This window comes from Paramacrobiotus metropolitanus, unplaced genomic scaffold (assembly GCF_019649055.1).
Source record: "Paramacrobiotus metropolitanus isolate TYO unplaced genomic scaffold, Prichtersi_v1.0 Parri_scaffold0000199, whole genome shotgun sequence".
Classification (NCBI taxonomy): domain Eukaryota; kingdom Metazoa; phylum Tardigrada; class Eutardigrada; order Parachela; family Macrobiotidae; genus Paramacrobiotus; species Paramacrobiotus metropolitanus.
The window spans coordinates 119656-147539 of NW_026570419.1; the positions used below are offsets into that span (position 1 = coordinate 119656).

General features: G+C 42.2%; 5 protein-coding genes across 13 annotated transcripts; 2 read left to right on the top strand and 3 right to left on the bottom strand.

The window, feature by feature from the left end:
* The first annotated feature begins 500 nt into the window (after positions 1–500).
* LOC129600852 (uncharacterized) lies at positions 501–3094 on the top strand. 2 transcript variants are annotated; one of them, XM_055499475.1, is made up of 4 exons: positions 501–755; positions 1959–2075; positions 2379–2577; positions 2762–3094. In XM_055499475.1, the coding sequence occupies exons 1-3, from the start codon at positions 555–557 to the stop codon at positions 2571–2573; spliced, it is 513 nt and encodes a 170-aa protein (XP_055355450.1). In that variant the 5' UTR covers positions 501–554; the 3' UTR covers positions 2574–2577; positions 2762–3094. The 2 variants fall into 2 exon arrangements, with proteins under 2 accessions (XP_055355450.1, XP_055355449.1); XM_055499474.1 differs by having other exon boundaries at positions 2379–2569.
* On the bottom strand, positions 1862–8676 carry LOC129600853 (uncharacterized). 7 transcript variants are annotated; one of them, XR_008692152.1, is made up of 7 exons: positions 8262–8676; positions 8022–8171; positions 7542–7691; positions 4946–4972; positions 4688–4752; positions 4245–4353; positions 1862–2541 (listed from the first exon to the last, which is right to left on the bottom strand). XR_008692152.1 is itself a non-coding variant. In XM_055499476.1 (7 exons), the coding sequence occupies exons 1-6, from the start codon at positions 8338–8340 to the stop codon at positions 4267–4269; spliced, it is 585 nt and encodes a 194-aa protein (XP_055355451.1). In that variant the 5' UTR covers positions 8341–8676; the 3' UTR covers positions 1862–2541; positions 4245–4266. The 7 variants fall into 7 exon arrangements, 3 of the variants coding, with proteins under 3 accessions (XP_055355451.1, XP_055355454.1, XP_055355452.1); XM_055499476.1 differs by having other exon boundaries at positions 7542–7736; positions 8280–8676; XR_008692151.1 differs by having other exon boundaries at positions 4887–4972; positions 8022–8676.
* Positions 8677–10409: 1733 nt separating this feature from the next.
* On the top strand, positions 10410–12709 carry LOC129600854 (transmembrane protein 230-like). Its single transcript, XM_055499480.1, has 3 exons — positions 10410–10728; positions 10853–10984; positions 12104–12709. The coding sequence occupies exons 1-3, from the start codon at positions 10591–10593 to the stop codon at positions 12236–12238; spliced, it is 405 nt and encodes a 134-aa protein (XP_055355455.1). The 5' UTR covers positions 10410–10590; the 3' UTR covers positions 12239–12709.
* A 1687-nt stretch (positions 12710–14396) lies between these two features.
* On the bottom strand, positions 14397–20951 carry LOC129600841 (uncharacterized). Of its 2 annotated transcripts, XR_008692146.1 has the most exons (7): positions 20725–20951; positions 20428–20580; positions 20030–20338; positions 19807–19912; positions 18775–18939; positions 17145–17205; positions 14397–14926 (listed from the first exon to the last, which is right to left on the bottom strand). XR_008692146.1 is itself a non-coding variant. In XM_055499462.1 (4 exons), the coding sequence occupies exons 1-4, from the start codon at positions 20091–20093 to the stop codon at positions 14698–14700; spliced, it is 519 nt and encodes a 172-aa protein (XP_055355437.1). In that variant the 5' UTR covers positions 20094–20360; the 3' UTR covers positions 14397–14697. The 2 variants fall into 2 exon arrangements, 1 of the variants encoding a protein (XP_055355437.1); XM_055499462.1 differs by lacking the exons at positions 19807–19912; positions 20428–20580; positions 20725–20951 and having other exon boundaries at positions 20030–20360.
* A 262-nt stretch (positions 20952–21213) lies between these two features.
* LOC129600849 (uncharacterized) lies at positions 21214–24849 on the bottom strand. Its single transcript, XM_055499472.1, has 5 exons — positions 24835–24849; positions 23102–24022; positions 22987–23036; positions 21810–22854; positions 21214–21639 (listed from the first exon to the last, which is right to left on the bottom strand). Exons 2-5 carry the CDS (start codon positions 23338–23340, stop codon positions 21486–21488), a joined length of 1488 nt encoding a protein of 495 aa, XP_055355447.1. The 5' UTR covers positions 23341–24022; positions 24835–24849; the 3' UTR covers positions 21214–21485.
* Between the last annotated feature and the right edge of the window lie 3035 nt (positions 24850–27884).

The following is a 27884-nucleotide window of genomic DNA, read 5'->3' on the forward strand; positions in this document are numbered from 1 at the left end:
ACCGCCCATTGCGTACGACAATACACTTGTAAGTACACAAATTATTATTATAGTCTGGTCTGTCTAGAGTACGTACGGTTTTTCTCTGGTTTAGTTTGATAACCTATAAAATCTGTGAAAGATCTAGAGAGCTTGCAAGTTGAATTTCGTTAACGATGTCTTTCACTAATAATTTACAGAAACGATATTTTCTGGACACTTCTTTACACATAGATGTTTAGAATTTAGAATACGTGGGGGACCCATTGGTGAAAACGTACTAATACGCAATGACCAAAATATCAGAAAACTGAAGCATCAAGATTTTAACATGAACAATAACTTGCAACAAAAAAATCAAACCTTTTCAAAAAATATAACCGATTATAATTTTAATGATTCAATCGCCAACTGAACTGGAAATCTTTTATTCAAAACCTTAAGCTTGAAACGCTTGAAACCAAACGAATGCCGCGAAATGTTTTTTTAATTTTTAGTTTTATTTCCAGTTAAATCAAAAATGATTTAACATTGTTTCATTGTGGACATTAATATTAGGCGCCTTAGAGGGAGAAATGGAGTCCTGTGTCGGCCTTCCGCTGTTGTCAATCTGCGCAGCCACCTTCTACTCGTTGGCGTCCACGGTGGCCCAGTTGATGATGGAGAGTGAAACAGCTCGCGAATCATTCTTCTGGGCGCATTTAGCCGTGCATAATTTATTACACCTGATAATGACCATTACCCTCATCATACTCGTGGATAGAGCGACTTCAAAGGTATGTGTGATTTTTAAAGCAGGAATGATCGCAATCACAATAGCCATTTCTTTTATCAACTTGTATGTGGACGCTGTACAGTAGGCACTTACTGCCAGAGGCGTGCGTAATTGTGTACAATAAATAATAATTATTATTTTCCCGCTTGCTTGTACGGCTAGCAAGTCGTCAGAAAGTAGGTACGTCATGGAAGTTAAACGGGAGAACAGGCTGTCACCAAGCCACGCCCCTCTGATCAGCTTAACATTATCATCCACGCGAGCCAAAACGGCGTGCCCGCTGTACGTACGGTCCACTGTAGTCATAGGCCATCTGGCGGGCCTGAGCGTACTGCTGGTAGGCCGAATGGGGCTGGTCGTACATCCATTCCGGGGCGCCGTTTTCCTCTCCGTAATAGTTTCCCATTACCCCGTTGTTATAGACCATGAGCATGACGCACACGGCTAACGAGGCCATCCGCAGCAGCATTGCCATTGCTACGACTAAAAGGGTATCAACTACTGATAAATGATGATTTATTAAACGCAGTACTATCCACTCAACTATCTGTATTAAGAAAAAGATCAATATTACGCGCGGCCTCCCCACAGTCTGGAGATCTCTCTAACCAAAAACTTTTAAAAAATTTGCGTATTTAATAATTTATGTTGCGTGTTGTATCCAGGCAAAATTTTTCAAAGTTTCAAGGTCATCTTGAAACTGGGTTGGATCGTTTGCGGCATCGTGCCGGCAGGATTCTGATCGGACGTATTCAAAAACAAAAGTCATGTGACGCAGTTCTGGACCACGGCCGATCTAACTGTGGTATCAGAATTTTTTAAAAGTTTTTGGTTAGAGAGATCTCGACTGTGGGGAGGCCGCGCGTAATCCTGATCATTTTCGTAATAAGATATTTAATAATATAATTATATTAGTCCAACATCATAATCCACCCGGCTGACGGCAGTAAGGGCTCATTACATACAGGCATCGCCTAGATCTGCTTCCGGCATTCCCCTTCCGACAGCTTCCGACATCCCCCTACATATATGTGCGCATGTTTGTGTGTATGTAGGTGGTTGCCGCTTTTGTCTTGTAAAGTACAGTGATGTCATCGCTGGGATATCTTGACCTAATGCTTTTTTTCACAATATTAATGTAATCAACCGACAATAACCGCACAGTCTAAACCATTGCCACCACTCCTTTATTCCACTTCCACAGAATGGAAACATTGTGAAGATATCCCGGCAAATGCTGGCAGATTCGATCCGGCTACGCCACGATGAGATGTACGGACCGGGCCAGCCAACGGATGACGAACAGGTGGCTATCAGACAGGTGTGTACTGATTTTTTCAATGTACCGGACATATTTATGTACTTGTTTTCACCGTAGCAGCCGCTGCTTTACTGGCACAAACTCACTACTAGTACGCGCCATAACAGATCTAGAATGTCACAATGTAGGAGTCAAAAAGTTAACAATAAATCAGCTACGTAAAGCAATAATTACGCATTTTGCGCAGTACAAGCGCTTCTCTGTTCGAAGTGAGTCCTGGCAATGCGTGCGCACTGGACGTATACCTCTTGTACACTGTTTATTGATTTCACAAGTCTTTGATTCACTTTGATTGTGTTACAGAGAAGCAGCCCGGCAAAGAACAGCAGTGTCGCCGCCACCGGAGTGCCGTCGCGGCGTGGTACCGTCTCGGTCATGGAACGGGTAATGACGGCTGCCAAGTGGTATTGTCCTCAGCAGTTCTACGCGTTTCGGATGGTCACGGTCAAGCGCGTCATGATCTTCACTGTAAAACCAGACCAGCATGGATGCCAGTAAAGCAGTGTGTCATTCCAGTGACAAATTGTTAATTATCGTTAATATGATATGTAGTATAAAGTCCGTCATGCATGGTGCGTATAGTAGTGACAGAATGACAGTATAGATACATAACATAATATCTATAGACATTATTTTTTGACGCATATTGTGTAATCTACGATTCTCAGTAGTTAGTGATTTTGCAGATTCTCGATCAGCCTAGTCGTGCTAGCTGCTTTATTCTTTTGGGACCGGAGGGAGGGTTTCGCGGGAGGCGGCTGCCCGGGCCAGACCGGGAACCGGACAGCAGTCCAGTCTAGCAACACGACAGCCACGGAATTATAATTTAATTCAACAAAGCATTTTATACCGCATACCCTTCGCGTTATATTAATCATACCTGTATATGTCACATTAACCACAGCTTTTTACAGTAGAAATGAAAATTAATATGATTGTTACTGGATTTTTTATTTGTGTCGGTTGACTGCAGAAAAACGTTTTATCATTTTTAGACGTTACAATAATTAAGGATGTTATAATATTTAATAAATAGCGAGCTTTTACAAGATGAAACTCGTAAAATCGGTTGACTCAGCCGACTGTACAGTCTGTACAGTCTGTACTTTTCGTAATATCCTGCAATAAGTCAACCAAAGGACGATGGGCGCGGCACCAAGAAATGAACAGTATTGCTAAAAATTGTTGCGAAAGCGCCGGTTTTCCCTGTCAACTAGAACCGACCGGCTTATCGAGCAAGGACGGAAAAAGACCCGACGGGATGACGCTGATTCCAGTCCGCCATGGCAAACCACTGGTGTGGGATGTAACCAGTTGGTGCACGGTCGCAGACTCTCTTGTCACCGGCAGCTCGAGGAAAGCTGGATACGTGGCTCAGCTCGCAGAAAATGCCAAGCGCCGGACATATTCATTTGTGGAAAATGGAAACTTTTTTTATCCTTTAGTGATTGAGACGTTGGGAGTATTTGGCCCCGCTTTCAGTGAATTGTTGCATTTCATGGGCCGTAAAATTCGAGACTTAACTGGAGAAGCGCGTTCTACTGCTTTCATTAAGCAACGTTTTAGTCTCGCCGTTGTAAAAGGAAATGCTACGGCTGTTTTGAGCACGTTACCTTTTAACCCACGAGAAGATCGAGATTTTGGTTGCTTTTTTAATGTTTAAATTTTAACTATTAAGTAGTGTACCGGCGCTTGCAGTTATTGTTTTCGTAATATAGTTCGAACATGCATACCATCTAGCTCTGCGCAAGTTCTTTACGAGGCTTAATTGCAGCACATCGCGCTTCGCGCTCGGTACAAATTATATGCGACTGAGAGATTGCTAAAATGCGGTATTAAATGAGATAGAAATCATTCTCATCTCGACAGTTAAAATTCTACAACCTGTTGCTGTAATCCACAGTTTTGCGCAATGATACTTGCGGTCGCAACCTAATTTTCCGGTCATTGTGGGTTTCTTTCGTTTACTAAGTTCAGTATGTTTACGTGAGATTTCTCCTTAATCATTTGCTCTTCCGCGGGGCTATGCTTCCCAATACAACTGTTGGAACTTCAGCTTGTGAAATATTATGAGCTACTGTTCTGGCTTGAAACCTTGCTCAGCATAGCAATAAATCATTCAAGCGTGCTTCTCAGAAAATAATGGAGTATGTCATTAGTTTTACTTACATGTAAAGCTTGTTCACGGACATCACCACCATCCAATGGATTCCCTTACAGCGGAAGGGAAATGTTGGATCTTGATTTTGGTGCCGTAATGAATCAAGCAGAAAACCAGCTGAAAAAAATAAAAACATTTTAGAATTATGATCAATTATCTAACTACAGAAAAACTTGATAATCTCTGTATTTGTTGTATCAGATTTCTGGAGTACGCCGCTGCGGCATCATGGTGATAGCACTTAGGTACGAGTACCACGATCGCGCGGAATGTAACCGTAATATGTAGGGGCAATTCAGTGAAAACGTGACATGACGCAAATTATTGTGACTGTTTAGCTTCATGGTTTTCTGCCCTTTTTTTGGATCGGCTCCTTAATTCGTCTTGTAATTATAATACTGATGAAATTGCCGTGCACGACGGCTTATCGGCAAGATAGGGAAAAGCTTACCGCCCACATGAGATTCAGCTTAGATACAGCAGCTGAGCTCGTCTTCTGTGCTCCGGTTACGTTCACTGAAAATTCAATAAGCGGGGAGATTTAAATCTGAAGGCATAGTTCGGCCTTACTTCTGGATTCTCGAAAATTATAATACTAGAAGACTGAAACTAAAGCCTTTTAAACCGTCACTCTATATTTATATACCCACCTTATGGATCACTTTACGTGTAGTGTCAAAATCGCCATTTAATAAAATCTGAGAATTACCCGCATTTGGATTTCCGGTACCTGTGGCTGCAATACGAAGTTATTATAAGCACAAATAATTTATTAATATGCGTTCGAACAGCTATTTTGAGGGCATAATTCAGCAAGGCATTATTTTCAGTTATTTATCACTGACGCAATAGTGCGTGCCCTGCGGCCGTAGGGGACGTAACTATTGTACCTGAAAAAAATTAAATGTTTGAGTTTTCAAGAACAGTTCTCAAATTTGTGAAAGCCCTAGCAGTAACAAAACGGCTAAAAATGAAAATTTACAGCATTAAGTAAAATGTCACCCAATTGGCTAAAGGGAAGTGACCCGGTACATGGTACCAAATTCGTGTACATGCACGAAAACTTTTACTTGCGCGGAGTCCCAAACACTTTTCTGTTTCGGTTTATGACATTCTGTAGCCAGAAGATTTGTATACACTGCCGTGAAAGCAGTTGGTGCGCGCAACATCCGGTTCGGGAGTTATGGCTGTTAGAAAATTCCAAAAACTTTGAATGCGTTCACTAGGTTTACCAAAAGTCTCATTATGTACCGATCTCCCTCAAATTTTGCACGTAAATCATAAATGCACATAACCATGAAGATCATTTTTACACCGATCGAGATTTCCATGATTTTTTTCAAATTTTAAAATGAATTTTAAAATTTTTGAAATTCATTTTAAAATTTGAAAAACATGCTAGAACTGTGGGTCGGTACATGTACACAAATTTGGCACCATGTACCGGGCCACTTCCCTTAAGTTGTTAAGCTTCCCTGTACATTACTTCCCCCACTTTTAAGGGTTGTGTTCTTTCGTCCCTAATCCCGTTTAGCACTGGCTTTAGGTAAGATACAACCTTCCTCTTAACCAAGGTTGTAGTGACTAACGGGAGGCAAAAACTTTGGCTGCGGTTGGGGACCTCATTAATTTTATCTGGGTATTTGTAGACGTTACCCCCGGGAGAATTGGGGGCGTGCGCCAATGCGCCTCTCTCGGGGCCTACTCTGCTTTAACCGCAATCAAAGCTGTGTGCAACAGCGGAGAGCAACAGCTTTTTAGCTCTATAGGTAATATTACGACGTTTAGGTAACATTAGGTAACATTATTAGCTAACGTTTAGGTAACAATAGGTTTAGGTTTATTAGAAGCGGCTATTTTCATCACGTGACATTACCCTGATCATCATTAGAGCGATATTACAGTTAAGCGTCGGCAACCATTAGAAGCCGGTACTACATATGTACCTGCCAGTGTTAATAAGTGCTAGCAGATAATACACCGTATTCATGCAAGTCCATGGTGCGGTCCCGGTTGAATATCTCCTTCGATCACGACGAAGTCTAGTGCAATTGTCCAAACAAGCAGTGACGACACGATTATCTACGTACCAGAAGAGACCGAAATGCCGGAAGATATCAGTTCATGGTGAGAATTTGACGAAAGCTTCAACGAGGACGAAGGCTTCAACGAGTACGAAAGAACACGTTTCAAATGTTTACAATTGGTCGACTAAACTAGGTGTCAGAGGACCGTATTTTGCGATCCTGAGATATATGTCCGTGTTAATTATGCCTGCATCCATCACAAATTGTACGGCGCGCAGAAAAGTGGGAAGAGGCCGTTCCTAACTTCCTACATACCCGGCTGTAAACCGACATTGCAGCACGGACGAAAGAACAACGTTTCATTATTATTCTGACAACCGATCTCCGATACGAACACGGCATTAAGTAAGGTACGAGCGTCTCCATAATTATAAGTGCGCTGCTGTTAAACCCCAGATCAAGCAGCCATGCCACACAGAAAAAAATGACTTTTTAGATAAAAGAAATAAACCACCGGACCCACGAACTTTTCCTTGGCTGCCACATGGTGTTATAACATTGTATAAGAACCAACAACAGCTTGTAAAGGAAGTCGAGTGGACGCGGCAAAAGAAAAATGAGATGAATCTTTTTTGCAAAATCCGTTTAGCCTCCGGTTTGAGAGCACTTTCTTTTGCGCATTCAGGTACTTACATCTACAGATTTTTGTAGCGATTCAGTTTGTTCCATAACTAACGAAATCTTGTATAGAAATGCGACAAGACAACGAGCTCGATTGACAAAACTTGTGATCGAATGAGCTTATCAAATTTATATGCCTGCCCACTATTAGAAATCTTGCAGGTATAAAATAAATTCATCCAGACTGCTGCCATGTAAAATACGCAGGAAACCAGAATAAAAACTCCTTCGGAACGTTTCGCACGGAAACCTTACGTAGGAGCGGGATTGATTGGAAATAAATGCGGAAAAAATTAAATCTTTTGATTGCGTCTCTTTGCGAGTCAAAAATTCCAAAGGGAATCTGACATAAAAATGATAAAATCGACAACTGAGCAGGCAGGATCAGGCTAACCTTTAGCTTGTCATCTTTTCCCCGTTAGAGGATAGACAGATCCAAAAGCTGAGTGCAGACAGAATCATTCTGACCTTTCAGTAAGAGAGCTGAACACTATACTGTATATACTATATAGATAGACTACGTCTGCCATATATCATATATATCTGTAGGCTTGCTGGTTTCAACCGTGCAGCGCCTACGTAAAATTTAAATCTTACTAGTTTGGATCCCCATCGTGTTGCAGAGATCGCCAAAGCAGAAACATGCTTGACCGCGGTAACCTTCTTGCGGGAAGGGTGCACACGACATATTATAAGGAGTTACAATCCTCTGCCCACATTCTTGAGTGTGGGTTTGGAATTCTGTGGCTGCAATTCCACAGTATGTATGATAACTCACAAGCCAGACGACATCTGGGGTTTAAAAAATTTTAGCTTTAATTTAAAATTCAGGTCTGCTGGAAAAACATTGAAGTTGCTGGCTTTTTCACCTTATCCGGGTGGCAAAAAATTGAATTGACCCAGGAATCAAAATTCTGATAATCTACCATATAATTATCACGTAGTGTTAAAAATGTAAGTATTGTCGCAATTTCGCTTGAAGTTTACGCTAGCAAATCATTGCGCCATTGTTAATTGCACTGTTGCATCTTTAAACATCATACTGCAGTTTGAAAGTGTTGTGGTAGCGGTACTTACGGGTTGTATGTAATACGGTTCTATGAGCACAATTGTTGGTCATGGAACAATTTTTGGTGATGGTGTTAAGGCAATTTGTCCTGGACCGATTATAATCTTCAGGAAAGTTTCCGGACGCGTATTGGCATTGGTAACATTCAATGGCTTTTCCTACCATATTCATCAAAAATTAAGTTGGCCTTTGGAAAAGTCGTGCAGGTGGTCAGATTCTGTTGCAGGCTTTTGAAACTGGCGTATTACACATTATTGTAGAAGTACCGATCTTATTGGTAGCGAAAACGAATGTGGCCAGTAAGACCAGTTTCCAATCCACTGTCATCTCGAGCAGGAGTTTCTGGTATCGCAAGAATGAAATTTACTATCCTGTCGTCTTAGTTCTTCATGGGAAGAACAATTTTAGCAAAGCAGGTGATTTTGCGGCTGGTCGGTTCGAAGCTATTACAATATACTTTTAACAAGCTGGAAATACCCAAGTAGTTTACAGCAATTATGCTTTTTAGAACACAGGCAAGTTTTATGGGAGTACTTAACAATCTTATCGGTTATTGCACCATTACATGAGTAAATGTATGAGAAGTATGAGAATCTGTGAGATTATTGCACCATTACATCAGAAAATGTTTTTTTACGCTGTAAAACTCTCAACAACAACAACAACGACAGCAATCATTACATCCTAGTTACCATAACATTCCATTTGACTAAAGTAGTACGGCAACGACACCGCGACATTTCGCCGAGGACAACCAGTCGCATGACCTTTGGTCGCAGACATTTCGCGGCAAGGTAATGTCGCCGCGCGACGTTTCGCCGCGGGACATTTAGTCGACATAACGCTTGACAGCATGCCGCGAGACATTTCGTCGCCGGGCCGTTAGACTTATTGAAAATGTCCGGAACAACTTAAAAAACTGAGAAAACCTAAGAAAAAATCCAAGAACCCAAAAGAAACTAACTAAGAAAATATCGAAAAAATCAAGAAAGTGCGAAGACTAAGAACTATAAAGAAAAACCGGGTGTTGCACAAGTGGACCTGGTCGACAGAAATTAAGCCATAAAACTGTATATCTGCAAGTGATCGAGCTTGTTTACATATATTATTTCTATACTTGGATATCTTTCATACTGTACAACCTCATGTGCACTGTGCACACAGTCATTTCATCTATGTTTAGTTAATTAATTTTTAGTAGGCAACAGCCATCAGAATAACAAAAAATGCAAGCACGTGGGCACCTGCTTCACAGTTAAAATTTATACATTAAAAATTTAAACAACCACAATCTCGACCTATCGACCCGCGGGTTAAAAGGCAAAATACTTAACGCAGCAGAGGTATTGCCCACATTCGCTTAATGACAGCCAAACTTAAACGTTGCTTTATAAAAGCAACAGAATGCGCTTCTCCGGCTATTTCACGAATTTTTCGGCCCATAAAATGTACTCGTATGCTTCCGCTAATTAATTGCAATACAGAGTATATGCCGTAGCCCGACACTGAAATAATTATCAGCAATTACTGTTACCGGGAAGCAGGTACAGGTGCAGAATATACTTATAAATGTACAAACGCCAGAATGGAAAGTGGCAAAGACGTTGCGGCGCTCCCCAGATCTAGAGTTGTCCGCTCAACAACAAAGTAAACGAGAACATTTGATTACGTTTATAACTCAAACCATTGTACTCCATACAATATATCATTTCTCTGATTATATCATACAGTTTGTTTTTCCAAACGACGTTGTGATCGCCGCGGCCAGACATATGGCGGGCTGTGCTCAGTTTTGTGCACGTCTGGTGCAGCGTAATGGCATTATTACCAGCCGACCAGAAATCGCAGATGTATTTTTATATAAATGCATGTAGAGTTCTGTAAAGATGTATCACTGCGCAAAAGCTCATATAACCAACAGTTATCAAAAGCTGCAAAATTCGACTAAATCAAATTGCGACGTAGTTGTGTACAAAGCTATTTTTTCCGTTTCGCACCGGCCACCACTTCATATACCCGGACTATACCTTGCAGCGCTGCATTTGCACCTACCGCATAAATTTGAAACCATTGTACCAAAACAATAGTATAGGTTCACTGTATTAGTATTATGGTTATATGTCATGGAACGAACTTCAACTGGGCGAAAATTTCCTTGATATCGCGAGCATTGTCAACTTTCACAAATAAAACACTTGCAGTAGCAAAATTAATACTGTACAACGAAAAAACTGTTAATGGAATCGGCTGTCCAGCGGTACCTGTCTACCACACAACCACCCAGGGAAGGCATCTGCCATCCAGCAGCTCGCGTAACCGAACACCGAAGGCGGTCGAATGTACGCCACACACATCTGTCGAGAATGCAGACTGCCAGTCAGTACCCAGTGGAAGAAAGTTGAAACTCTATCTGTGGAACTTTTTACAAACTTTAGTTCGAATAAGTTAATTCTCGAATTATTGACTGGCTGAGGCTGGTTTCAAATTCCTAGGAATCCCTGTTTCTTTTGCGTGAATTTCCCGCATGTTTGACGGATCCATCCGTGATAGCTCCCATCCACATCCATCTGATCTCCAATGAGCAAACCATCCGTGGACGCTGACGCCGTCCGCTTCTCCGCTCCCTCCCACGTTGACACCACCGGACTGCGTCGACGGGAGTTCCAGCGTGATCTCCCCACACGCAAGGATTCCGACGATTTCACCGATAACCAGGTAGGTAGGGGGGTGGCTGTCTGGCGTGTTGGGAGGTGCCAATCCCGAGAACGCTGTGTTGTTTGTGTGCTAATGATGGATGATGCACATGGAGAACCCATTGACAGTCGTTGCTGTTCTGTAGTTCAAGAGCTACTTCTACGATTCCTGCGCGCCCCCCATCGCTTCCATCTGGAGAGCCGTGATTTTGTTCGTGGTGGGCACGGTGCTGACGGTTGTGGGGTCGTTATTGCTGGCTGGATATTTCGATACCAAGGTATTGTCTTCGATTTTATTATTTTTATGGTTTCACTTTTTCCCATTCTTGTACCTAGTTTTAACTAAGTAGCCGTGGGTGAATTTCGAATTATTTTGTTTGGTGAAATTCAAAATTAAATTCCACACTTTTACCAATTAAAAAAATGCCCAATAAACTGTACTACTCCAGAAAATAAAAAAAGTGAATATTTAGTGTTATTTACTGAAATCTGGAGCAGCGATTTGATCATTTAACATTCAATTATTTGGTAACTTGTTGTGAAAATTGTTTTTATTTGAAATTAGTTTTGTTAACAGGATGTCAGGATATCGCTTGTCAGTTGTTTCGGGTGAGTTTCAGAAAAATATAGGTAGTTCTGTGGAAGTTTTTATTTACAGTATTTATGGTGATATTTTAGAAAGCCAAAGCCAAAGAAAGAATAGAATTTTTTTTAGCCAAAGTAAGAATAAAAATAATAAATCAGTTCATCGGAAATTTCTTCATGGAGGCTTTCAGTTTTGCGGGAATGCTTACAGATGTATTAATAATTCTAGAAATCCAAATTGGACTGACAAATGTTTTGATAACATTGAAATTTAAGCTTGTCAGGCATTTTTCGACAAATTCAAATGTTTGGAAATTTTCAGAGATTTTTTAAACATTCTTTAATTATATGGATGACGCTTTTTGCAATTATGTGTAACTGTTACATGATTTACCGCTTCAAAACCCGTAATTGGGATATTATTTGGATAAAGTTGGACGCATTTTGAAAAAGTTGGACGGACTTAGAATACCGTAATTTTCCGAAATGTTACAATACACACGCATCGTCTTTGGGTTGCATTTCTTATTCGCTCGGTTTCAGAAGTTGTGAGTATGAACATGAACATTGTAGAGTAATGGCACTGACTTTCATAAAACACACTCCTATGAGTTTACTGATGTGTTGGCTGTTACCAAGTTTATACTGAAAATATTTCCAGATTACCTTTACTTTTTATACTTGTATAGATGACAGATCTTTTTATTTCTTGTAACCAGTATGTTCAGTAATGCTGAAGTATAATTGATTTTCTGAGTTGTACATGTACTGGAGTTACATGTATATCCGAAATTAATTTGGCGTTTTTGTAGTACGCCGATCGGACGTGGCCGGTGCTGACGCTGGGCTTACTGTGCTTCATCCCCGGCGCGTACTACACCCGCATCGCCTACTACGCCTACAAGGGCTACGAGGGCTTCAGCTACCAGGACATCCCCAGCGACTGATCTCCAAGCAGCATGCCGGCTATCCAGGCGCGATTTGTACCGGCCGGTCAGGGGGCTGGTGATGCGAGTGCCGCCGGAAACTTGCGTGTGGACATTCCTTTGAGTGAGGGATTGGGCGGGTTGTTGGCGGGGGTGGCGGATGTGAAGGCGCGGATCAATACGCACCTGACGGAGGTCCTGAACCGGCAGCGGATGGGTGGGGAGCGGGAGACGGTGGGCGAGGAGGCGGAGGAGGGGGAGGACGAAGTGGAGGAGGACTATTTGGATAAACTGAATAAGTAGTGATGCGATTTGTGTTGTTTGATCTGTTTTGTGTTTTTTCCTTGAATTCCAGAAAATTCTGTTTGTCGGTGTGATGATTTGTGTTTGAAAAATCAATTGAATAGTCTTGTCCACTTTGTGTGGCTTGAAGCTTCGCGCTTTGCGTAGCTTTACATGGCATTTAAACTCGCTATTAAAGCACTACTATGACACCAGCTTTAGCAGCCTCAAATTTATACGATTCACGCAGAATGCTGATGGCGGTTGCGCCTCAACTGCGACTACTCGGTTAAGGAAAATGGCCCGGTATACATGGTATCGAAAATATTATACATACATTTAAACTTTCGCCTTCGCGCACTCCAGATCACTTTTTAGTCATATTTTATGTCGTTCTAAAGCTAAATAATTTGTAAAATTGTTTTGAAAACCGTTTGCGCGCGCAATACCGGTTGCCGAAATATGGCGAAAGCAGACGAAAAGTTTCGAGAAAATCGGGTACACGACTATGAAACCAGACTTTTAGTACGTACACGACTATGAATTTGAACTTTTGAACTTTGAACAACGACTTGAATTTGAAATTTCCATAAATATTTAGTTCGCCATATTTTTTCGGCAACCGATATTGCGCGCCCAAACGCTTTCCCGAACAAGGTATACAAATTATTTAGCTTGAAAATGGCATAAAGACGTATTGCAAAACAGTGATTCGGAGTGCGCGAAAGCGAAAGTTTAGTTTAGTGTACTGTATGTATAACATTTTGGACACCATGCATCTGCCCATTTTCCTTAACTGTTCTGCTTTTCAGCCGCAGGCGCTGAGCTTTGTTGACTAGACGACCGCACCATGTTAAGGAGCTCTATCGTGAACTTCGCCAACAGTGAATCCAACAGATGACCAATTAATATTGACCAACACCGAATCAACATCGCCAACTCAAAAAACAAATGGAATCCTTTGCGACACTTACTATCGGACAAGTTGTTCGTCCACTTAAAATTACAACTGCAGCAAAAACGCAGAAATTATTATAAAAATAAAGTTTATATTTCTGAATCTAGGACTCAAAGACGCAAGACTATCTTTCGGTATGGATCCTGGACGAGTTGTTTTCCACTTATTCCTGGTGGTAAGGATGGTTGTATAATTAGAAGGAAGCTGTGGCCAGTCTTCAGGAAATTTGTCCAAGGTATTGCAACGATCTGAATTACAAAGGCAGGTGTACGTAACGGCGGTATCCTGAAAGCAAACAGGTGGCGAACAGTTCTGCTGGCCACTGCACGTTAGACGTGAGCACCCGGAGAAGAAAAGCCGTGATTCAGAAAATAAAGCATAGCAAACGGGCTCATATCCAGCGCATTCTGTTGTGTCGGAGCAAGAAGTGGTGGTGCCTCCAGATTCATAGCAGTTCGCGCATGTTAAGGAATGCGCTCCCGAAGCTGACAGCAGAACGATGAAAATTAGGCAAGTTATCATGGGAATTCTTAGTATACCAAGTGTTTATATCTAATACTCAAAAAACTCCAAACAATAACGACAAACGCAGGTTGGTGACCATTGCGACTAACACCACTTTTGGCCAATGGGATACTAGGGCTTCTCGACCACCGCGACTGGCTTTTATAGTACGGTTTTTACTCAGTAAAAACAAAATATAGAAACCCTTACTCAGCAAAACCGTTTTTTCTCAGCTTACCAAGGAAGGAATACGAAACATCTTTTTGTACGGTCATACTTTTGTCTTTACAGTCCTAGCAACGCTCGCCTATCCGCAGCAGCAGACGGCTGCTTTCAGTACAGTAGTATCCAAATAAAATATCAACTGAAATATTCTCAACAATCAGTTTTCCCGTATCAACTTTGCAGCAGTGTATCTCTGCCGCTCAATACAACTGGCTTTGAAAACAACGAATAATTTTTTTTATTTTCCCATTACATGCTGTAGCCGATCGCCCCTGTCACAACCTCACAGTCGCGCATCAACAGAGGTTGGAGCTACCGACAGGTAATTGCTAGTCGACTATCCAGGTGTGTAAGTGAGTAAAATAACGAAAGTTAGCAAATTTTTACGGAGCCATTCCACCAGAAAGGGCAGGAAACCGTTTGCATGAGCCTGGCAAAAAGAAGCTGCAAAAACTTCAAGATATTGTTTAGCAACCTGCTCCAGCAATGCAGGTCTACGTTACAACAAGAACTAACAAAAACTATAAAAAACTAACAATGCTGCAGCGTGCACGTGGAACAGGATCGAAGCTGTTTTCGAAAAGATCCGCCTCCTGACAGCTCCCGAATCAATCACGTGTAGAAGGGTTTTGTTGTTACAAAGCGAGGTATCGCAGAGGCAGTACACTTTTTTACAGGAAGCATCCCCACAATCTTGTTGTCTGTAGCATCCGTTTGCTCTTTTCGCCATATCCGAATAGCTGAAAAGGACAATAGCAAACAAAATTCTAAAATTATGGTCTTTTGAGATGTTGTATACTCGTACTGATATGATAGGGTTATGAAAGCAAAGAAAACGGGGCATGGCTGGAAGCGCTCCCAGCAGCATCACTGGGAAATTTCCTGAACGATACCACACTCAGAATCGCAGTCGGCCTGCGCCTCGGAGTACCGATCACCACACCACACCGTTGCATCTGCGGTGAATGGGTAGACTCACGAGGATATCATGGCCTAAGTTGCAAAAAAAGCCGGGGCCGGATGTCCAGACACAGCTGCCTTAATGCCACCTTAAAGCGCGCCTTCGCTTCAGCAGGTATTGAAACGGAACTGGAACCACCCGGTATCTGCCTAACCAATGGTATGCGTCCCGACGGAGTGACGTTGGTCCCGTGGGAAAGAGGAAAGATGTTGACCTGGGATGCTACATGTGTGTGCACAGTAGCCTTGTCGCACATCGTGGCAACATCGAAACAAGCGGGAGCAGCCGCGGCGCGCGCAGAGCAGGATAAAGTGGCGAAGTATCGTGACATCACACCGGACTACATGTTCCGCGCAGTAGGCGTCGAAACACTCGGACCTTTGGGACCAGACGCTTCTCGCATGGTCACCGAACTCGGACAGATGATACGCGCAGAAACGGGCGAGATACGGGCGATTGAGTATCTGCGCCAGAGGTTCAGCATTGAAATTCAACGCGGGAATGCGGCCTCCGTCATGGGAACAGCACCAGCATCGGCTAATTTAGATGAGATGTTCAGTATAATCAGACCGTCTATCTCTGTTGTCGGTTGAGACTGTAGATTACATCTTTATTATGAAAGATTACAGTGTACTATGTGTTGAAGTGATGTAGTTGAACAAACGAGTCAAAGGAAGCTATTATAGGGTTATGAAGGTAGCGAGAACATTGTAATCTGTGCGCCCCGAGCATCATTTTGTACAGATATGTTTCACTGGAACATTCGATATTAATCACGAAAGTGTGGTGCGGTTCACCCTCTCAAAAGCTCAGGCGCTAGGGCGCTGCTTGACCGAGGCGTAGCAGGACTACATGATAAACGCAGGTCATTTCCGTGCCAGCGCAACAATTATTGTAATAGTTTATTTTGCACAGAACAGCAACGGATTTGTACATTAGATGTCAACAAGCACTCTGAAAGCCTGTATTACCGGTAGAACCGAGCAGAAGAGATTAAACATTCTGCTTTGGTACGCTTTGCCAATGCGTTGCCAAAGCTAAAACAGTTTAGAAAATATTCAGAATAGGGTCGACTTCAATAATTATTAACCTAGCCTTAAAAACGTTTCATATGAGACATAATACTGCCGAAAACCATATTTGTTGGTCACACCCGTACATTCTGAAAGCTGCTCGATTGAGGTTTCAACCTTTGGTGGCATTGGCGACGCATTCACACTCATTACCAGACAAAGCTTTCCGGGTGTAAGTCCAGTTGGCAGCATCAACTACCGAGTACCGAAGGAAAAAAATGGGGTGATACAGTTTCAAGCTACATTATAGGTATAACCGTATACGGATATTACGGCGGATATTTTTCTGGGTCGGAGGATGGTGTACCAAGTTTTAGTTTAGAAAAAATCGGATGGAAATTTGTTTCAAACAGGCATCTACTGCGAAACGGATATAAGTTTAGCTTGGTTTTTGCTCGTCAACCGATTATTACCGGTGGCTTGCCGGAAATAAACCAAAATTTTTAGCAACACGTTTTGAAGGTGCTACTGCCGTCCGGTGCCCAATCATGTTGTGCCAGTGGCTGCTTTCACGCTGAAGAGCATCGCGCACGAGTTTCAAACATACTACAGTAGGAGTGACTTTTCCGTAAACCAGACTGGTTGGTACAACTTAACCGGGCGGCTGCAGCACATTCGCGTTAGATTTTTTACAGTGTTTTTTACAGTGTGTGATTGCAAGTTGGCAAAGTTTAAGTATTTATTAGCTAACACACCTCGACTAGTGTAAACCTTGAGGGTGACCCGACATCACTGTGTGTTTTTTTGTGTGTCAGGTGGCGGTGAACGGTGGACGGAATCCACGAATACTATATTACGGGCCGTGAGTACAGTACTCTGTATATCTAACCACCATGCGCCTGGATAACAGAACATCACACTTTTCTTTAGCGCTGAACACGCGTCAAAGGAGGACCTTCGCTACGCTAAAAAAACGACCTTTACCTATCAAAATATTTGTTGTTAGCGTTTGCCGAGGCCAGGCATCCCTTGTACAGCAGCACACCTGGAAAAGGAAATGTTTTTCAACCACCTTATACCCAGCTTGCAACAGTGTCACACTACCGTCATGTCTCTACCTTAGGTTAATGGTAAATATTAAATACGTAGGTAGTAGGTACTGTACGAGTACTCGTATTGCAAGTATCGTATCGCATCCTGGCTTTTCCCGAGCTGCGCGTGCACTCCCAAACGGAATAAACTTGTGGGGAAGGTGCGGAAGCGACTTTTCACCACCGCTACCGATACCACTACCTAATAAATTGACCGAATAATAAATGATATTTTTGTTTGGGCTTTTAAGTACTCGTAAAGTTTTGAATATTTAAGTATAATTTTTTTTTATAGGGTGTGACTATTCTCACCCCCTTCGGCTATCGTCAATCCCATTTTCGAAACTAAAACGAGCACCCTGTGCGACTATTGTCACTCCCTACCCCACTCTTTTTGGCTGTGGCCTCACCTTTCATCTGTTGCTTATACGTAATTTTGCCACCAGCGGCGGTGGTAGGCGGAACCTTTTTTCCATTAGGTTCCGGCATAAGATGAGCATAAGATGGGGGTCGTTTTCTTAAAGTTAAAATTAGCATCTTCAGGATTCTTCTGCTACTTATTTCTGTCGATATTGCGGTATATTAGGTAAAAAACCGCGTACGTCAGAGTATGACTGTGTAATCCTGGTGAATTCCGGTGTCATAGTTTTCTGTTGACCGCATGACTTTCCTGATCAGCGGTGCAAGACTGAGCACGAAGCATTAGTTCTTGGTATGTTATGACGTTTCTTTCTTCTAAGGCAGTGTTATTCACTCAATTGTCAACTAATAGGTGTTAGTTGATGTTCGTGGTGGTATGACCTTACGGCTGCATAACAAACTCTAAGGTGACGCTTAACCCCATCAACCTTAATCAAAGTGACCTTTATATAATATAAACTCATTCAAGCTAACAGTGCAACAACATCAAGACTAAGAAAATATTCCATAGAAAACTTTCCAGACAAAATATTCCATAGCTGCTGGACATGTAAGATGATACTAAACCATTCACAAGAAGTTCCTTCACTCAAGCACTCAACAGTGATTTTTGATCCAAAATATGAAGGATGAGAGAACACGCCTCCATCTCAAAAGCAGTCTTAGACAAACCATAAGTCAACATTTTATTGATTGTTTTATAAGAGATCAAATTACACTTTAATAGCACATTACTAACTCGCTGATACTTTCTGGCCACTTCCTTCCGTTGCAAACCGCGTACGTCACAGTATGACTGTCCATTCAAACTGTACTTCAACCAGTCGTACTCGTGACACAGTTTTACCGAAAGGCTGGGTGTTGGACAAAGTCTTTAACGAAATAGGGGAAGAGGAGCGGCAATAGTCTTAGGGAGGTGCAGAGGGGGGTGGGGTGAAAAAACAATTTCCTGCTTTTTAAACTACTGTTGCGGAAGTTTGTTGATGAGTGCTGTATGCGCCGCGGTGCATGCTTTCCTGTCCTACTCGTATTAATTTTTGGGATAAATATCTCGGGCTATTGAGCACGCAGAAAACGACGCGCTCGCCCAGGCTGTTGCTTACCAGTCCATTCCTTATTAGTCTCTCCTTCAGCAATGTCCAAGCATTTCGTGGCACACTTTTCCAGTTGGAAGTCTGTTAGATTCCTGTCGACATGCCCTTTTTTCCCCGGAACTTTACATCCGGTTGCTGGATCACTCTGATATTCACAAGCATAGCAATCTATTTCTGCGAGCAACAACAAAATGTAGAAGCGATTTCAGAAACAAGATATTTACGATAAAGCATACTTAGAAAATGGTTGCCATTTGACGGATCTTCAATGTAAAAGCCAGTAGTATTGAGTTATCCTATGCTTATTTACCCTGCACCACAAAGAAATTGATAACTAAGAAAACTGATTGAAACTGGTCGACTATTTGCGCTTGGATGCTACAACACTAAGATAAGTGTCCACCTTCTGGACGACTGCATTACTGTACGTACGATCAGTTTCTGTAGCAGCATATTACGAGTATTATACTTCATGAATGGTGCAAGTTAATATGTACTTATGTGTTGCTTGCTGCATTAGCGTTTTTCGTTTATCATCTGCTTAATATTTACGAAAAGATAGTATGTACATTAAAACCAGCTAAGCTTCCGCTCAGTGACCTTTCACTAAACGTGAGCCGCAATTTCAAACATCTGAAAGCAAAATTTAGGCAAAAATGCCTTTTACCAAAATCAAACCAATAATGTTGTACTACTCGCACAAGTAAAACTCTGACTTTTACGAACTCTATCTCTAAATTCCTGGCCAAGGGCCCAAGGCTCATGGTGGGTAACTGGCAAATTTGAAGTTATTGTGAACCTAGGGAATTTTTTCCATCTCGTTCTCTTGGCTGCACTGTGGCATCCCCGGAAGGTGCTTCTAGGAAGTCTTCCTCAAGGGCTCAATAGCAATTTTTAGTAATGGTAAGGGAAGTAAGGAGTATGGTATCATGATCATGAGAAAAGGATGGAAAGCCTAACTTTGCGAATCGCTGTTATCAATCACTATTCACTAGCGAAGTTCTCGAAGGGGTACTTTGAGCAGCTACTACATGTATTTACCAAAGAGTAGGACGGTGTGGCAGGTGACTCACAGTCACATCAACAGTTGGCGCACAGAACTTTAAAGTTTAATTTATTCTAATAAGGCGAATGTGTCCTCGATGACCTGCAAAATAATGAAATTACACAATTCCCTAAAACCCTCTCCCTGCATATTTTCTATTCTAGCGTCCACGAGGTAACTGGTGATTTTTTTATATACTCGGTGCAGAGGAACGCATACCTTTTTGTCCAACCGAAGAAGATATTGTGATTAGTGGGAAGCATAGGATGCTTCGCCAAAACATGCTTAACGAAATCAATGGCGGTAATGTAATTCACGCACCGAAAGATAACCGCAGCGCATAATGACGCAAAACAAATAACACAACAATTGTCGTTATTCCATTAGAGTCCTACCCAAAATGATTTCCATAGATACCATAAATGCAGCTCGGACACTCTGGGAAAACTATTGGACTTCCCTTGTGCTAGGAATATGTGCAACGTCTGTTGTTGCCAAAGTAACCTTTGGGATCCGTAATAAGTGGCACTGGAAATAGACTTTTGTTCGTCCGGGACAAGACATAAAGGTACCGACACATAATGCGTGTTATGCAAAGAAACAGTTTTGAAACAAACCTTCCACACACTCGCCTTATTTCCCCGACACCTCAGGGCACCACCCGCGCCCCTCACGGTGGGTTGACACGATAGTATTGGCATGCGGTGCGTAGAAAATCAGAGCTTTGTGATCCATCCAGTTAAGTTTTGAAGAATCGCAATGAACATTACCTGCCAAGAATGACTGTTTAAATATTTGTTATTCCGCATGCGGCTTGCCAGTAATCCATTATGCAGATTAAATTACGAAACAGCACAACACACTACTTTAGGAAAACACTTAGTAAGCTGACTATTATTTCTGTGGTTGTTTACAATCTCAGAAGCAACATCCATCGGTTTTTGATGTCGAATGAACCGTTATGCATCCATGACCCAACAGACTTTATTCGTGCTGCGCCAGGTAGAGGAAGTTCAGAGTACAAGGCGCAAAATTTGTAATGAAAATACAGTACACAATGTGCATTTATGTAATTAGCCCTGCGAAATAGACTTGCTTTTGTTTCATCTGCAGTGAGTACTGCAGCGACTAGAGGATGCATGTAATACGCTTTTTGGCTTCGTTTATACTCAGATTGCAGTTTGCATAATGTAGTAACAACAGGATTGTGAAAAAAAGATGCGATTCTTGAAAGCGTACGTACTCCACATTACAAAAATTAAACATTTTACGTACTTAGCTTACGTACTGTTGCAAAGTAAGTCCGGAATAATTCTGCCATCAAATAGTAACTCATCATGTTTCTGCGAAACCGCACCTACAGTATTTCTTATTTTTTATACAGACTTCGGTCTCCAGAGCGCACCCACAAAAACATTTCGCATCAAGGAACACTGAACCGTGCTTTTACTGCCTCAAGACAGTGAACAATTGATAACGCATTACAGTTTTACACATTTTTCAAACGCATAACCATAACTTTACATTGCGGTATAATTATGACTAAATTTGTACGTGCTAATTGGTCAGTTACAGCTATCTGAGCGTTAGATTGTACAAAACTGTGCCGGTAGCAGTTATTATTGTTAAAATGATAACCGATAAGTATCTGCATATCGTCGAAGTGCATGGCAAATCACGTTGTATGGCAGCCGGGGAAGAAATGGGAACACGAGTGTATCGAGCTGTTTGTTTTGCTGCCACTCAACAAGTGAGTGCCGCGGTTAAGTTGCTCTAGAGCGTTAATGCCTCCCGGCACTTGCTGATCCAATAACCTTGCGGCGAACGGTCTACAAACAAAAGTTTGTTGCATTGCGAAGGTCGCAGTTAAAGGCAGTTGTTCGCACTGATTACCATTCACGCGAATTATACAAATTTCTTACGGCTGACAGCGAAAAGCGAAAGTAACTGTTACGTGTTTGGTTAGTGTACAGCAACGGTTCACCATTGTTTTACTTACACGACAGTTCTAAGAACTTCCACCCCGAAAACGAGGTTGCGACTGGCCAGATGTTCCGTTGCCTTACAGAAATAGTACGCCAAACATGTTTGATTCAAGTCCAAAGTGCAGTTGACGAAAGCCATCATGATTGTGTTAAACATGCCGCGGAATTCCGGTCTGACGGCAATTTGACCAGGGTCCTTTTTAATGGCACTAATTATGTTGTTCACTAGTCCGTTCTTCTCATCAGCAGCCACCAATTCGAAGGCGAAACTCAGGTACCGCTCGAAATCCCGGTGCATCTGCGCCACCGAATGCCGGTTTCTTCCAGATAGTTTCGTCAAAGTTCGCAACAATTCCTTCCGTTCCACTGAATCCTTCAGATCGACAGAAAGGTCATCGCGAAGCGGATCCAAGCTAATGCTATTAACAGTAACCGCAACGCTTCGGTTTCGGTTTTCATCGAAGGTGGTATTAACTGTGATGCGAGTGGCGTTTCGTTCAAAATAAAATCTCGGAAATTCGACCAGCACCGAGCCATTCAACACTCCGCTGGACACAGGCGGCTGATACTCCAACACCGGGTTCCGCTCCACCGCCACGATTACCGGTGTCTCTTCCAGCATCGGCGACGCTTTGGGCGCTTCGGCCTGGGTCAACGGGGACCCACGGAAAGTCGAGCGCGGTCCCGGGAATCCTTGTCCCATACCCATCGGTGGGGAGCTTCCCGGATTCCCAACCGGCGCGGCTCCCGAGGGCACGGGTCCCGGACTGGGGGGCGGTTCTGGCCCGTAAGACGGTTGGATGCCGGGTGATTCCGAGGGGCCGCTATTAGGCCAAGCGTAAGGATTCATGTAGTTGAAGGACGGCGGGAAGGCCGGATTGGAGCCGGAGTAGGTGCCGGTTCCTGATCCAAAGGCACCGGGACTGGTTTCTACAGCGTTAGGACCGGCAGCGCTGTACATGGGAAAGGTACTGCTGGGAGACGCAAAAGACGGCGCGGAGTTGGCGGTGTAGGGAAACATCGGGGAGGTCAGGCTACCGGGACCAGGCGAACCCATACCTATAATCAAAGTGACCTTTAGCGAAGAAAAGCTGGTAAGCTATAATTTCGTCCAAAATGCACTATTTGAAGACCAGAAAATTTAAAGTACTTATTACAGTAATTGCTGCTAAAAATAGTACTTCTACTTACAGAATTGGTAATAGTAGTACAGGTAAGGGTATGAGCACAGTGTGGCAAATCTGCAAAAAAAGGAAATTTTAAATGGAACCACGGCTTTTTATCTTTTTCAAGGGTCATAGCGTACGCGTTGGACATAGTGCTACTGCCGACATTTGGCATCACTCCTGACGCCGAAAACATCATGGACAGTAACGTGGGATCCAATAGCCGTCCCTCCATGGCATCGATGGCTTCGTTGATAGAGCGATTAGGCGCCACTTGGCGCTTGTTCCTTTCTCGCACAGCATCTCGACGGATGTACGCTGATCCATAACAGAATTCAAAAGAAATACATAATATCACACATATTTTTGATATCCACATTCCACAGCTGACATAAGCAATATCGATAAGCAGTTAACGAATACTGCGACTACAGCATAAACCGATGTATTAACATATTAAGAAATATATGGTAAAAATATTAGACTGCTTCTGTAATATTATGAAAATCTGCCGACCGTCAAATAACACAGACTGAAAAAGTAGATCACGGTTAGACATGAGGATAATATTATCCAGCAGAATACTCTGCGTATACCGGTTTGAGAATGACACGGGTGTACTTGTCATAATTATTGGTGTAGCCGCTTCATCGCACAATACAAGCGATTGGAAAAAATTGTTATTAATCCGGTCCTGTTTGCGATAACAATCCGGGCTCAAGTGGGAAGGAAACACGACGCCTTTTGAGCATGTGGGCGGGTACAATCTGACACCGCTTTGCAGGGTATTGTGCCGCGACTGAGACCTTGTTGGTGACAAAGCCGGCGTCAGTGGAGCGCAGCGGAGAGTGCCGGGGCGAACGGGTTATCACTGGTCAGCCAGCGTGTGTGGACAGTGTGGTATACAGCAGTGCAGCCTTGCGCCTTACAATGTGTCAAGGATGGTGTTTGCAATGGTTCATTCAAAATTTTAATAATTCCAGTAGTAATTGAGAACTCGCTGCTCATCGGCGCATGATTGCTCATCAGTTTATTGCAGCCCAGCGTTGTAAATATTTTGGCTGAAAGCAACTGTGTTATGGTGCTGTTTTTTAAGTACATACTTTTTATCGAATTTTTTTAACTCATACTGAGTTTCCAAAATTCCAAATATGATAATCGGCAGTAGCCATTACCAGTTTTTATGGCATATAATATAACGTATCGACGTATTTCACTAAAATAAAAAGCCTGGCTTTAACTTCGTTGTTAGGAACAGCACTGCTTGGTGGATTTCCCTTCATACTGCATTAAATTAGCTTAACGCGAATGATTACAAATTTACTACGGAAGTCGAACACACTAGTGCCATGATTCCTTTCCCAGTGCACTATGGATTTTCATTCTACTACAGCACTTGTGGTTTCTTTAGCCTACCCTAGCAATTTAAAGCCTCGGCCAACTAAAACACAATTAAGCATACTTTGGTTGTTTTTCAGTGTTTAAAATTTTAACAGTAACGTAGTGTGCCTGCGCTTGCACTCCTTGTTACTTTGACGGCTATTGCCTATTAAAGTGTATAAAACTTTTTAATAGGCAATAGCCATCAAAACAATAAAATGCAGGCGCGGACACACTACTTCACAGTTAAAATTTAAGCATTAAAAAAGTGTATTAAGCATACTATGTATAAGTGACACTTGTTGATTTCCCTTTCAAAACCATTAGAAGGGGAAATTGTGCCGTACGTAGAACTAATGCATTTTTTGCATAATCATAGCGTGCTTATGACATTAATACAATACAATTGCAGACTGTATCTGCACATATTCTGTACAGTGCCAAACTGAAATAAATTACGTGATTACACACTACACACTTACACAGCACCAACCTTCAGAGGCGGCCCAGTTACCGAGAACATCCGATCTAATAAACCGGAAAAAATATAACTAGTAAAACATATTATTATGTCTGTTATGTCTGTAATACTTATATAGATATGAATAGAAAAATTGGTAGATACGAAGGTCCGCCACGCCCACTCTGACCCACCCCAAACGTTTCCGTCATTAAAGCGGCCGCTACTAAATGTGACCTTACATTTGCAAATCTAAAGATTCATTGCGTTCACCCGATTTCGAGATTTCGATGAACCGGCTGAACCGACTATCAAACCGAAAAACCACCTGCTGATCCTTTTTTCTCGCGTCAAATCAATTTGGGTAGTCGGCAAATACTTTTTCAAAAGGTCACCCACCAGAGTTATACACTATAAATGGTCACGTGACCACCTAATCTATGTTAGGTAAGGTCACCCGGGTGACCTTTACCATTTCTGACTCAGGAAGAAAAAATAATTGTATCTGTCCATAAAAAAACAACGTTAAAGTTTGAAATTACCGAAACCTATTAAGCCACGCCCACAAACCCAGTTACATAGGTAACACGCAACCACAAGAAGTGACCGACAACTGTTTCATACTATTTCTCCTCAAGAAAGCGTGGCAAATCAAATAAAACAAGAATCTTTAGCGTTACAAGTGAATTACTAGGTAACCGACCATATGTCATGGTAACCACTGCAGTAACAGGTACCGTTACAACGGTGGTAGCTGATACTGATATCGTTTTCGTTACCGTTTTATTAGTTACATTAGTAGCGGGCACCGCTACTAATTTATTAACGAAAACTGGTACTACCGCTATCACTGTAGTAACGGGTACCGTTATTACAGTGGTAACGGGCACCGTTACCATGGTGATAACAAGTTACAAACAATGTTTACAGAGCAAACAAATGCTAGCGGCGTCGCAAACTAAGATAACGGCTTTGCAATCACAGCAGACTGTACGGGAAGTCAAATAGGGGTGCTTTGGACTTGGTTACATATGGTAACCATATATATTACATTGGTAACGCTACCGTTACCAAAGGTCATGGGGTCAGATATCGAAATCTTTTATTTTTTTGAACTCAGGAAGAGAAACTGATCAAAATGGTCCATAAAACGGATAGTTTTTGTGCCACCGGGCCATTTTCAGTTAAACCCCGCCTCCCGACGATCCGGATTGGCCCGGGGGCGTTATTATGTCTGTAATACTTATATAGATCGACAGGGGGGTTGGGTGTTTGATACGAAGGTCCGCCACGCCCATTCTGACCCACCCCAAAAGTTTCCGTCATTAAAACGGCCGGTACTTCGGTTTTTTCGAAAAATGCGAATGTACGCATGGGATGGTTTTCAACCGCTTTGTACTTTTTCGAACAGCGAGGTTTCCAAAACAAATAAAAACTGTGAAATTGGATATAGCTTGGTTTACTTGGGCAGCACTGGGACGTACGACTCGGTACCGTTATAACAATAGTGCTCATGAGACTCGAATATACGCATGAGATGATTTTCAACGGTTTTGCACTTTTTTGAACAGCGAAGTTTTCAAAACGAATAAAAATTGTAAAATTGGACAATGTTTGGTTTGTTGGGTAGTACCGAGACGTACTGCTCGGTACCGTTATAACAATGATGCTCATGAAATTTGGTTATACGCATGAGACGGTTTTCAACCGCTTTTCACTTTTTGTTTAGCAATGTCTCTAAACTTGATTGAATTTGGAAACTGTTGTATGTCCGAGTTTTTGGAGTGTGCCGGGACGTAACACTCAGTAACCGTTGTAACGAGCTCGTTACCAACATGTTACCTGTGCAAATCTGTCAAATGAATACAAGTAGTTGTTTAATTTAGATAAAGAAAGTACTTCTCATGTCAGTAATACTGATATACTGCAAAGTACTTCGCTGCATTACTTGATACATAACCACCAAATTGCTTTTATACTAAAGGAATACTGCTTGGCCAATCGTTGTGTTCAAAACAATAACTCAACTGGAGTGCTCATATTTTTTAATAGAGAACCCAACCGAATAAACGGCTACAGCGTATGCACTTTGAGATCCCAGGAGATATCACTCGGAAGTTTCAGTACGCATGGGATGCACCAATGATTGAGCGGAACATTGCCATTCTTATGTCTAGTACAAAAGGAAACAAACGTAACAGGGCTGTCTTGCTGGCTGCACTAAACAAAGACTCTGGAGCCTGGTTGAATGCGTTGCCCGCTCCGTGTCTGGGAACATTCCCACAAACGACGATGTGCGAATAGGTATCGCATTGCTGTTTAAAATAAGAAAACCAAAAAACGTAATACTGCCAAAACTATGTAGTTTAATTTTGATAACTTTCGTTGTTTTGTTTAATTGCTGTAATTTTTCTCATTTGTATTCCTTTTGTTTTTTGTCAAAATTCTGTGTTCATTCAAAATTTTACATTGTTCGCAGAATAAAATGGCAACCAGTTATATTTGGAACCAAAACATATCAACACAGAATTTCAATCGGAAACATGTCCTGTTTTTTCTAGAAATCTGTCGATTACGCATTAACACGGAGTAATCATTTAAAGGATAAAATTATATTTTCCCGAACAAATCAATAGAAAATGACTAATGGGCTACCTGCTGACGGTCTACAGTATTACAGACAATCGTATGCACCGGAGGTGCATAACTTACGAGGCCACGCTGTCGGCCGCAGTCTACTTGTTATGTCTGTAATACTTATATAGATCGAAATGGGTGCTACCTACCTGATACTAGCGTCCGCCACTCCCACTCTGACCCACCCCAAAAGTTCCCGTCATTGAAGCGGCCGGTACTAAATGTGACCTTACATTTCCAAATCTCAAGATTCATTGCGTTCATCCAAATTCGAGATTTTGATGAACCGGCTGAACCGACTATCGGACCGAAAGACCACCTGGTGATTCTTTTTTCTCGCGTTAAATCATGTTAGGTAGTCGGCAAATACTTTTTTCCAAAAGGTCACCCGCCATAGTTATACACTATAAATGGTCACGTGACTACGGAATCTGTAATAAGCAAAG

Coding starts and splice junctions, on each gene's coding strand:
- LOC129600854 (XM_055499480.1), top strand. CDS start 10,591: ATGAGCAAACCATCCGTGGACGCTGACGCCGTCCGCTTCTCCGCTCCC. Junction 10,729..10,852: donor ACGATTTCACCGATAACCAG/GTAGGTAGGGGG, acceptor GCTGTTCTGTAG/TTCAAGAGCTACTTCTACGA. Junction 10,985..12,103: donor CTGGATATTTCGATACCAAG/GTATTGTCTTCG, acceptor GCGTTTTTGTAG/TACGCCGATCGGACGTGGCC.
- LOC129600841 (XM_055499462.1), bottom strand. CDS start 20,093: ATGTTTTGGCGAAGCATCCTATGCTTCCCACTAATCACAATATCTTCT. Junction 17,206..18,774: donor GACTAATAAGGAATGGACTG/GTAAGCAACAGC, acceptor TTCCTTTTCCAG/GTGTGCTGCTGTACAAGGGA. Junction 14,927..17,144: donor AACAACAAATATTTTGATAG/GTAAAGGTCGTT, acceptor TGTCCTTTTCAG/CTATTCGGATATGGCGAAAA.
- LOC129600849 (XM_055499472.1), bottom strand. CDS start 23,340: ATGTGGATATCAAAAATATGTGTGATATTATGTATTTCTTTTGAATTC. Junction 23,037..23,101: donor AGTAGCACTATGTCCAACGC/GTACGCTATGAC, acceptor CTTTTTTTGCAG/ATTTGCCACACTGTGCTCAT. Junction 22,855..22,986: donor GTACTACTATTACCAATTCT/GTAAGTAGAAGT, acceptor CTTTGATTATAG/GTATGGGTTCGCCTGGTCCC.
- LOC129600853 (XM_055499476.1), bottom strand. CDS start 8,340: ATGACAGTGGATTGGAAACTGGTCTTACTGGCCACATTCGTTTTCGCT. Junction 8,172..8,279: donor TTTCGCTACCAATAAGATCG/GTACTTCTACAA, acceptor TGAATATGGTAG/GAAAAGCCATTGAATGTTAC. Junction 4,753..4,945: donor TACCGGAAATCCAAATGCGG/GTAATTCTCAGA, acceptor TTGAATTTTCAG/TGAACGTAACCGGAGCACAG.
- LOC129600852 (XM_055499474.1), top strand. CDS start 555: ATGGAGTCCTGTGTCGGCCTTCCGCTGTTGTCAATCTGCGCAGCCACC. Junction 756..1,958: donor TGGATAGAGCGACTTCAAAG/GTATGTGTGATT, acceptor CCACTTCCACAG/AATGGAAACATTGTGAAGAT. Junction 2,570..2,761: donor CCAGACCAGCATGGATGCCA/GTAAAGCAGTGT, acceptor GTGATTTTGCAG/ATTCTCGATCAGCCTAGTCG.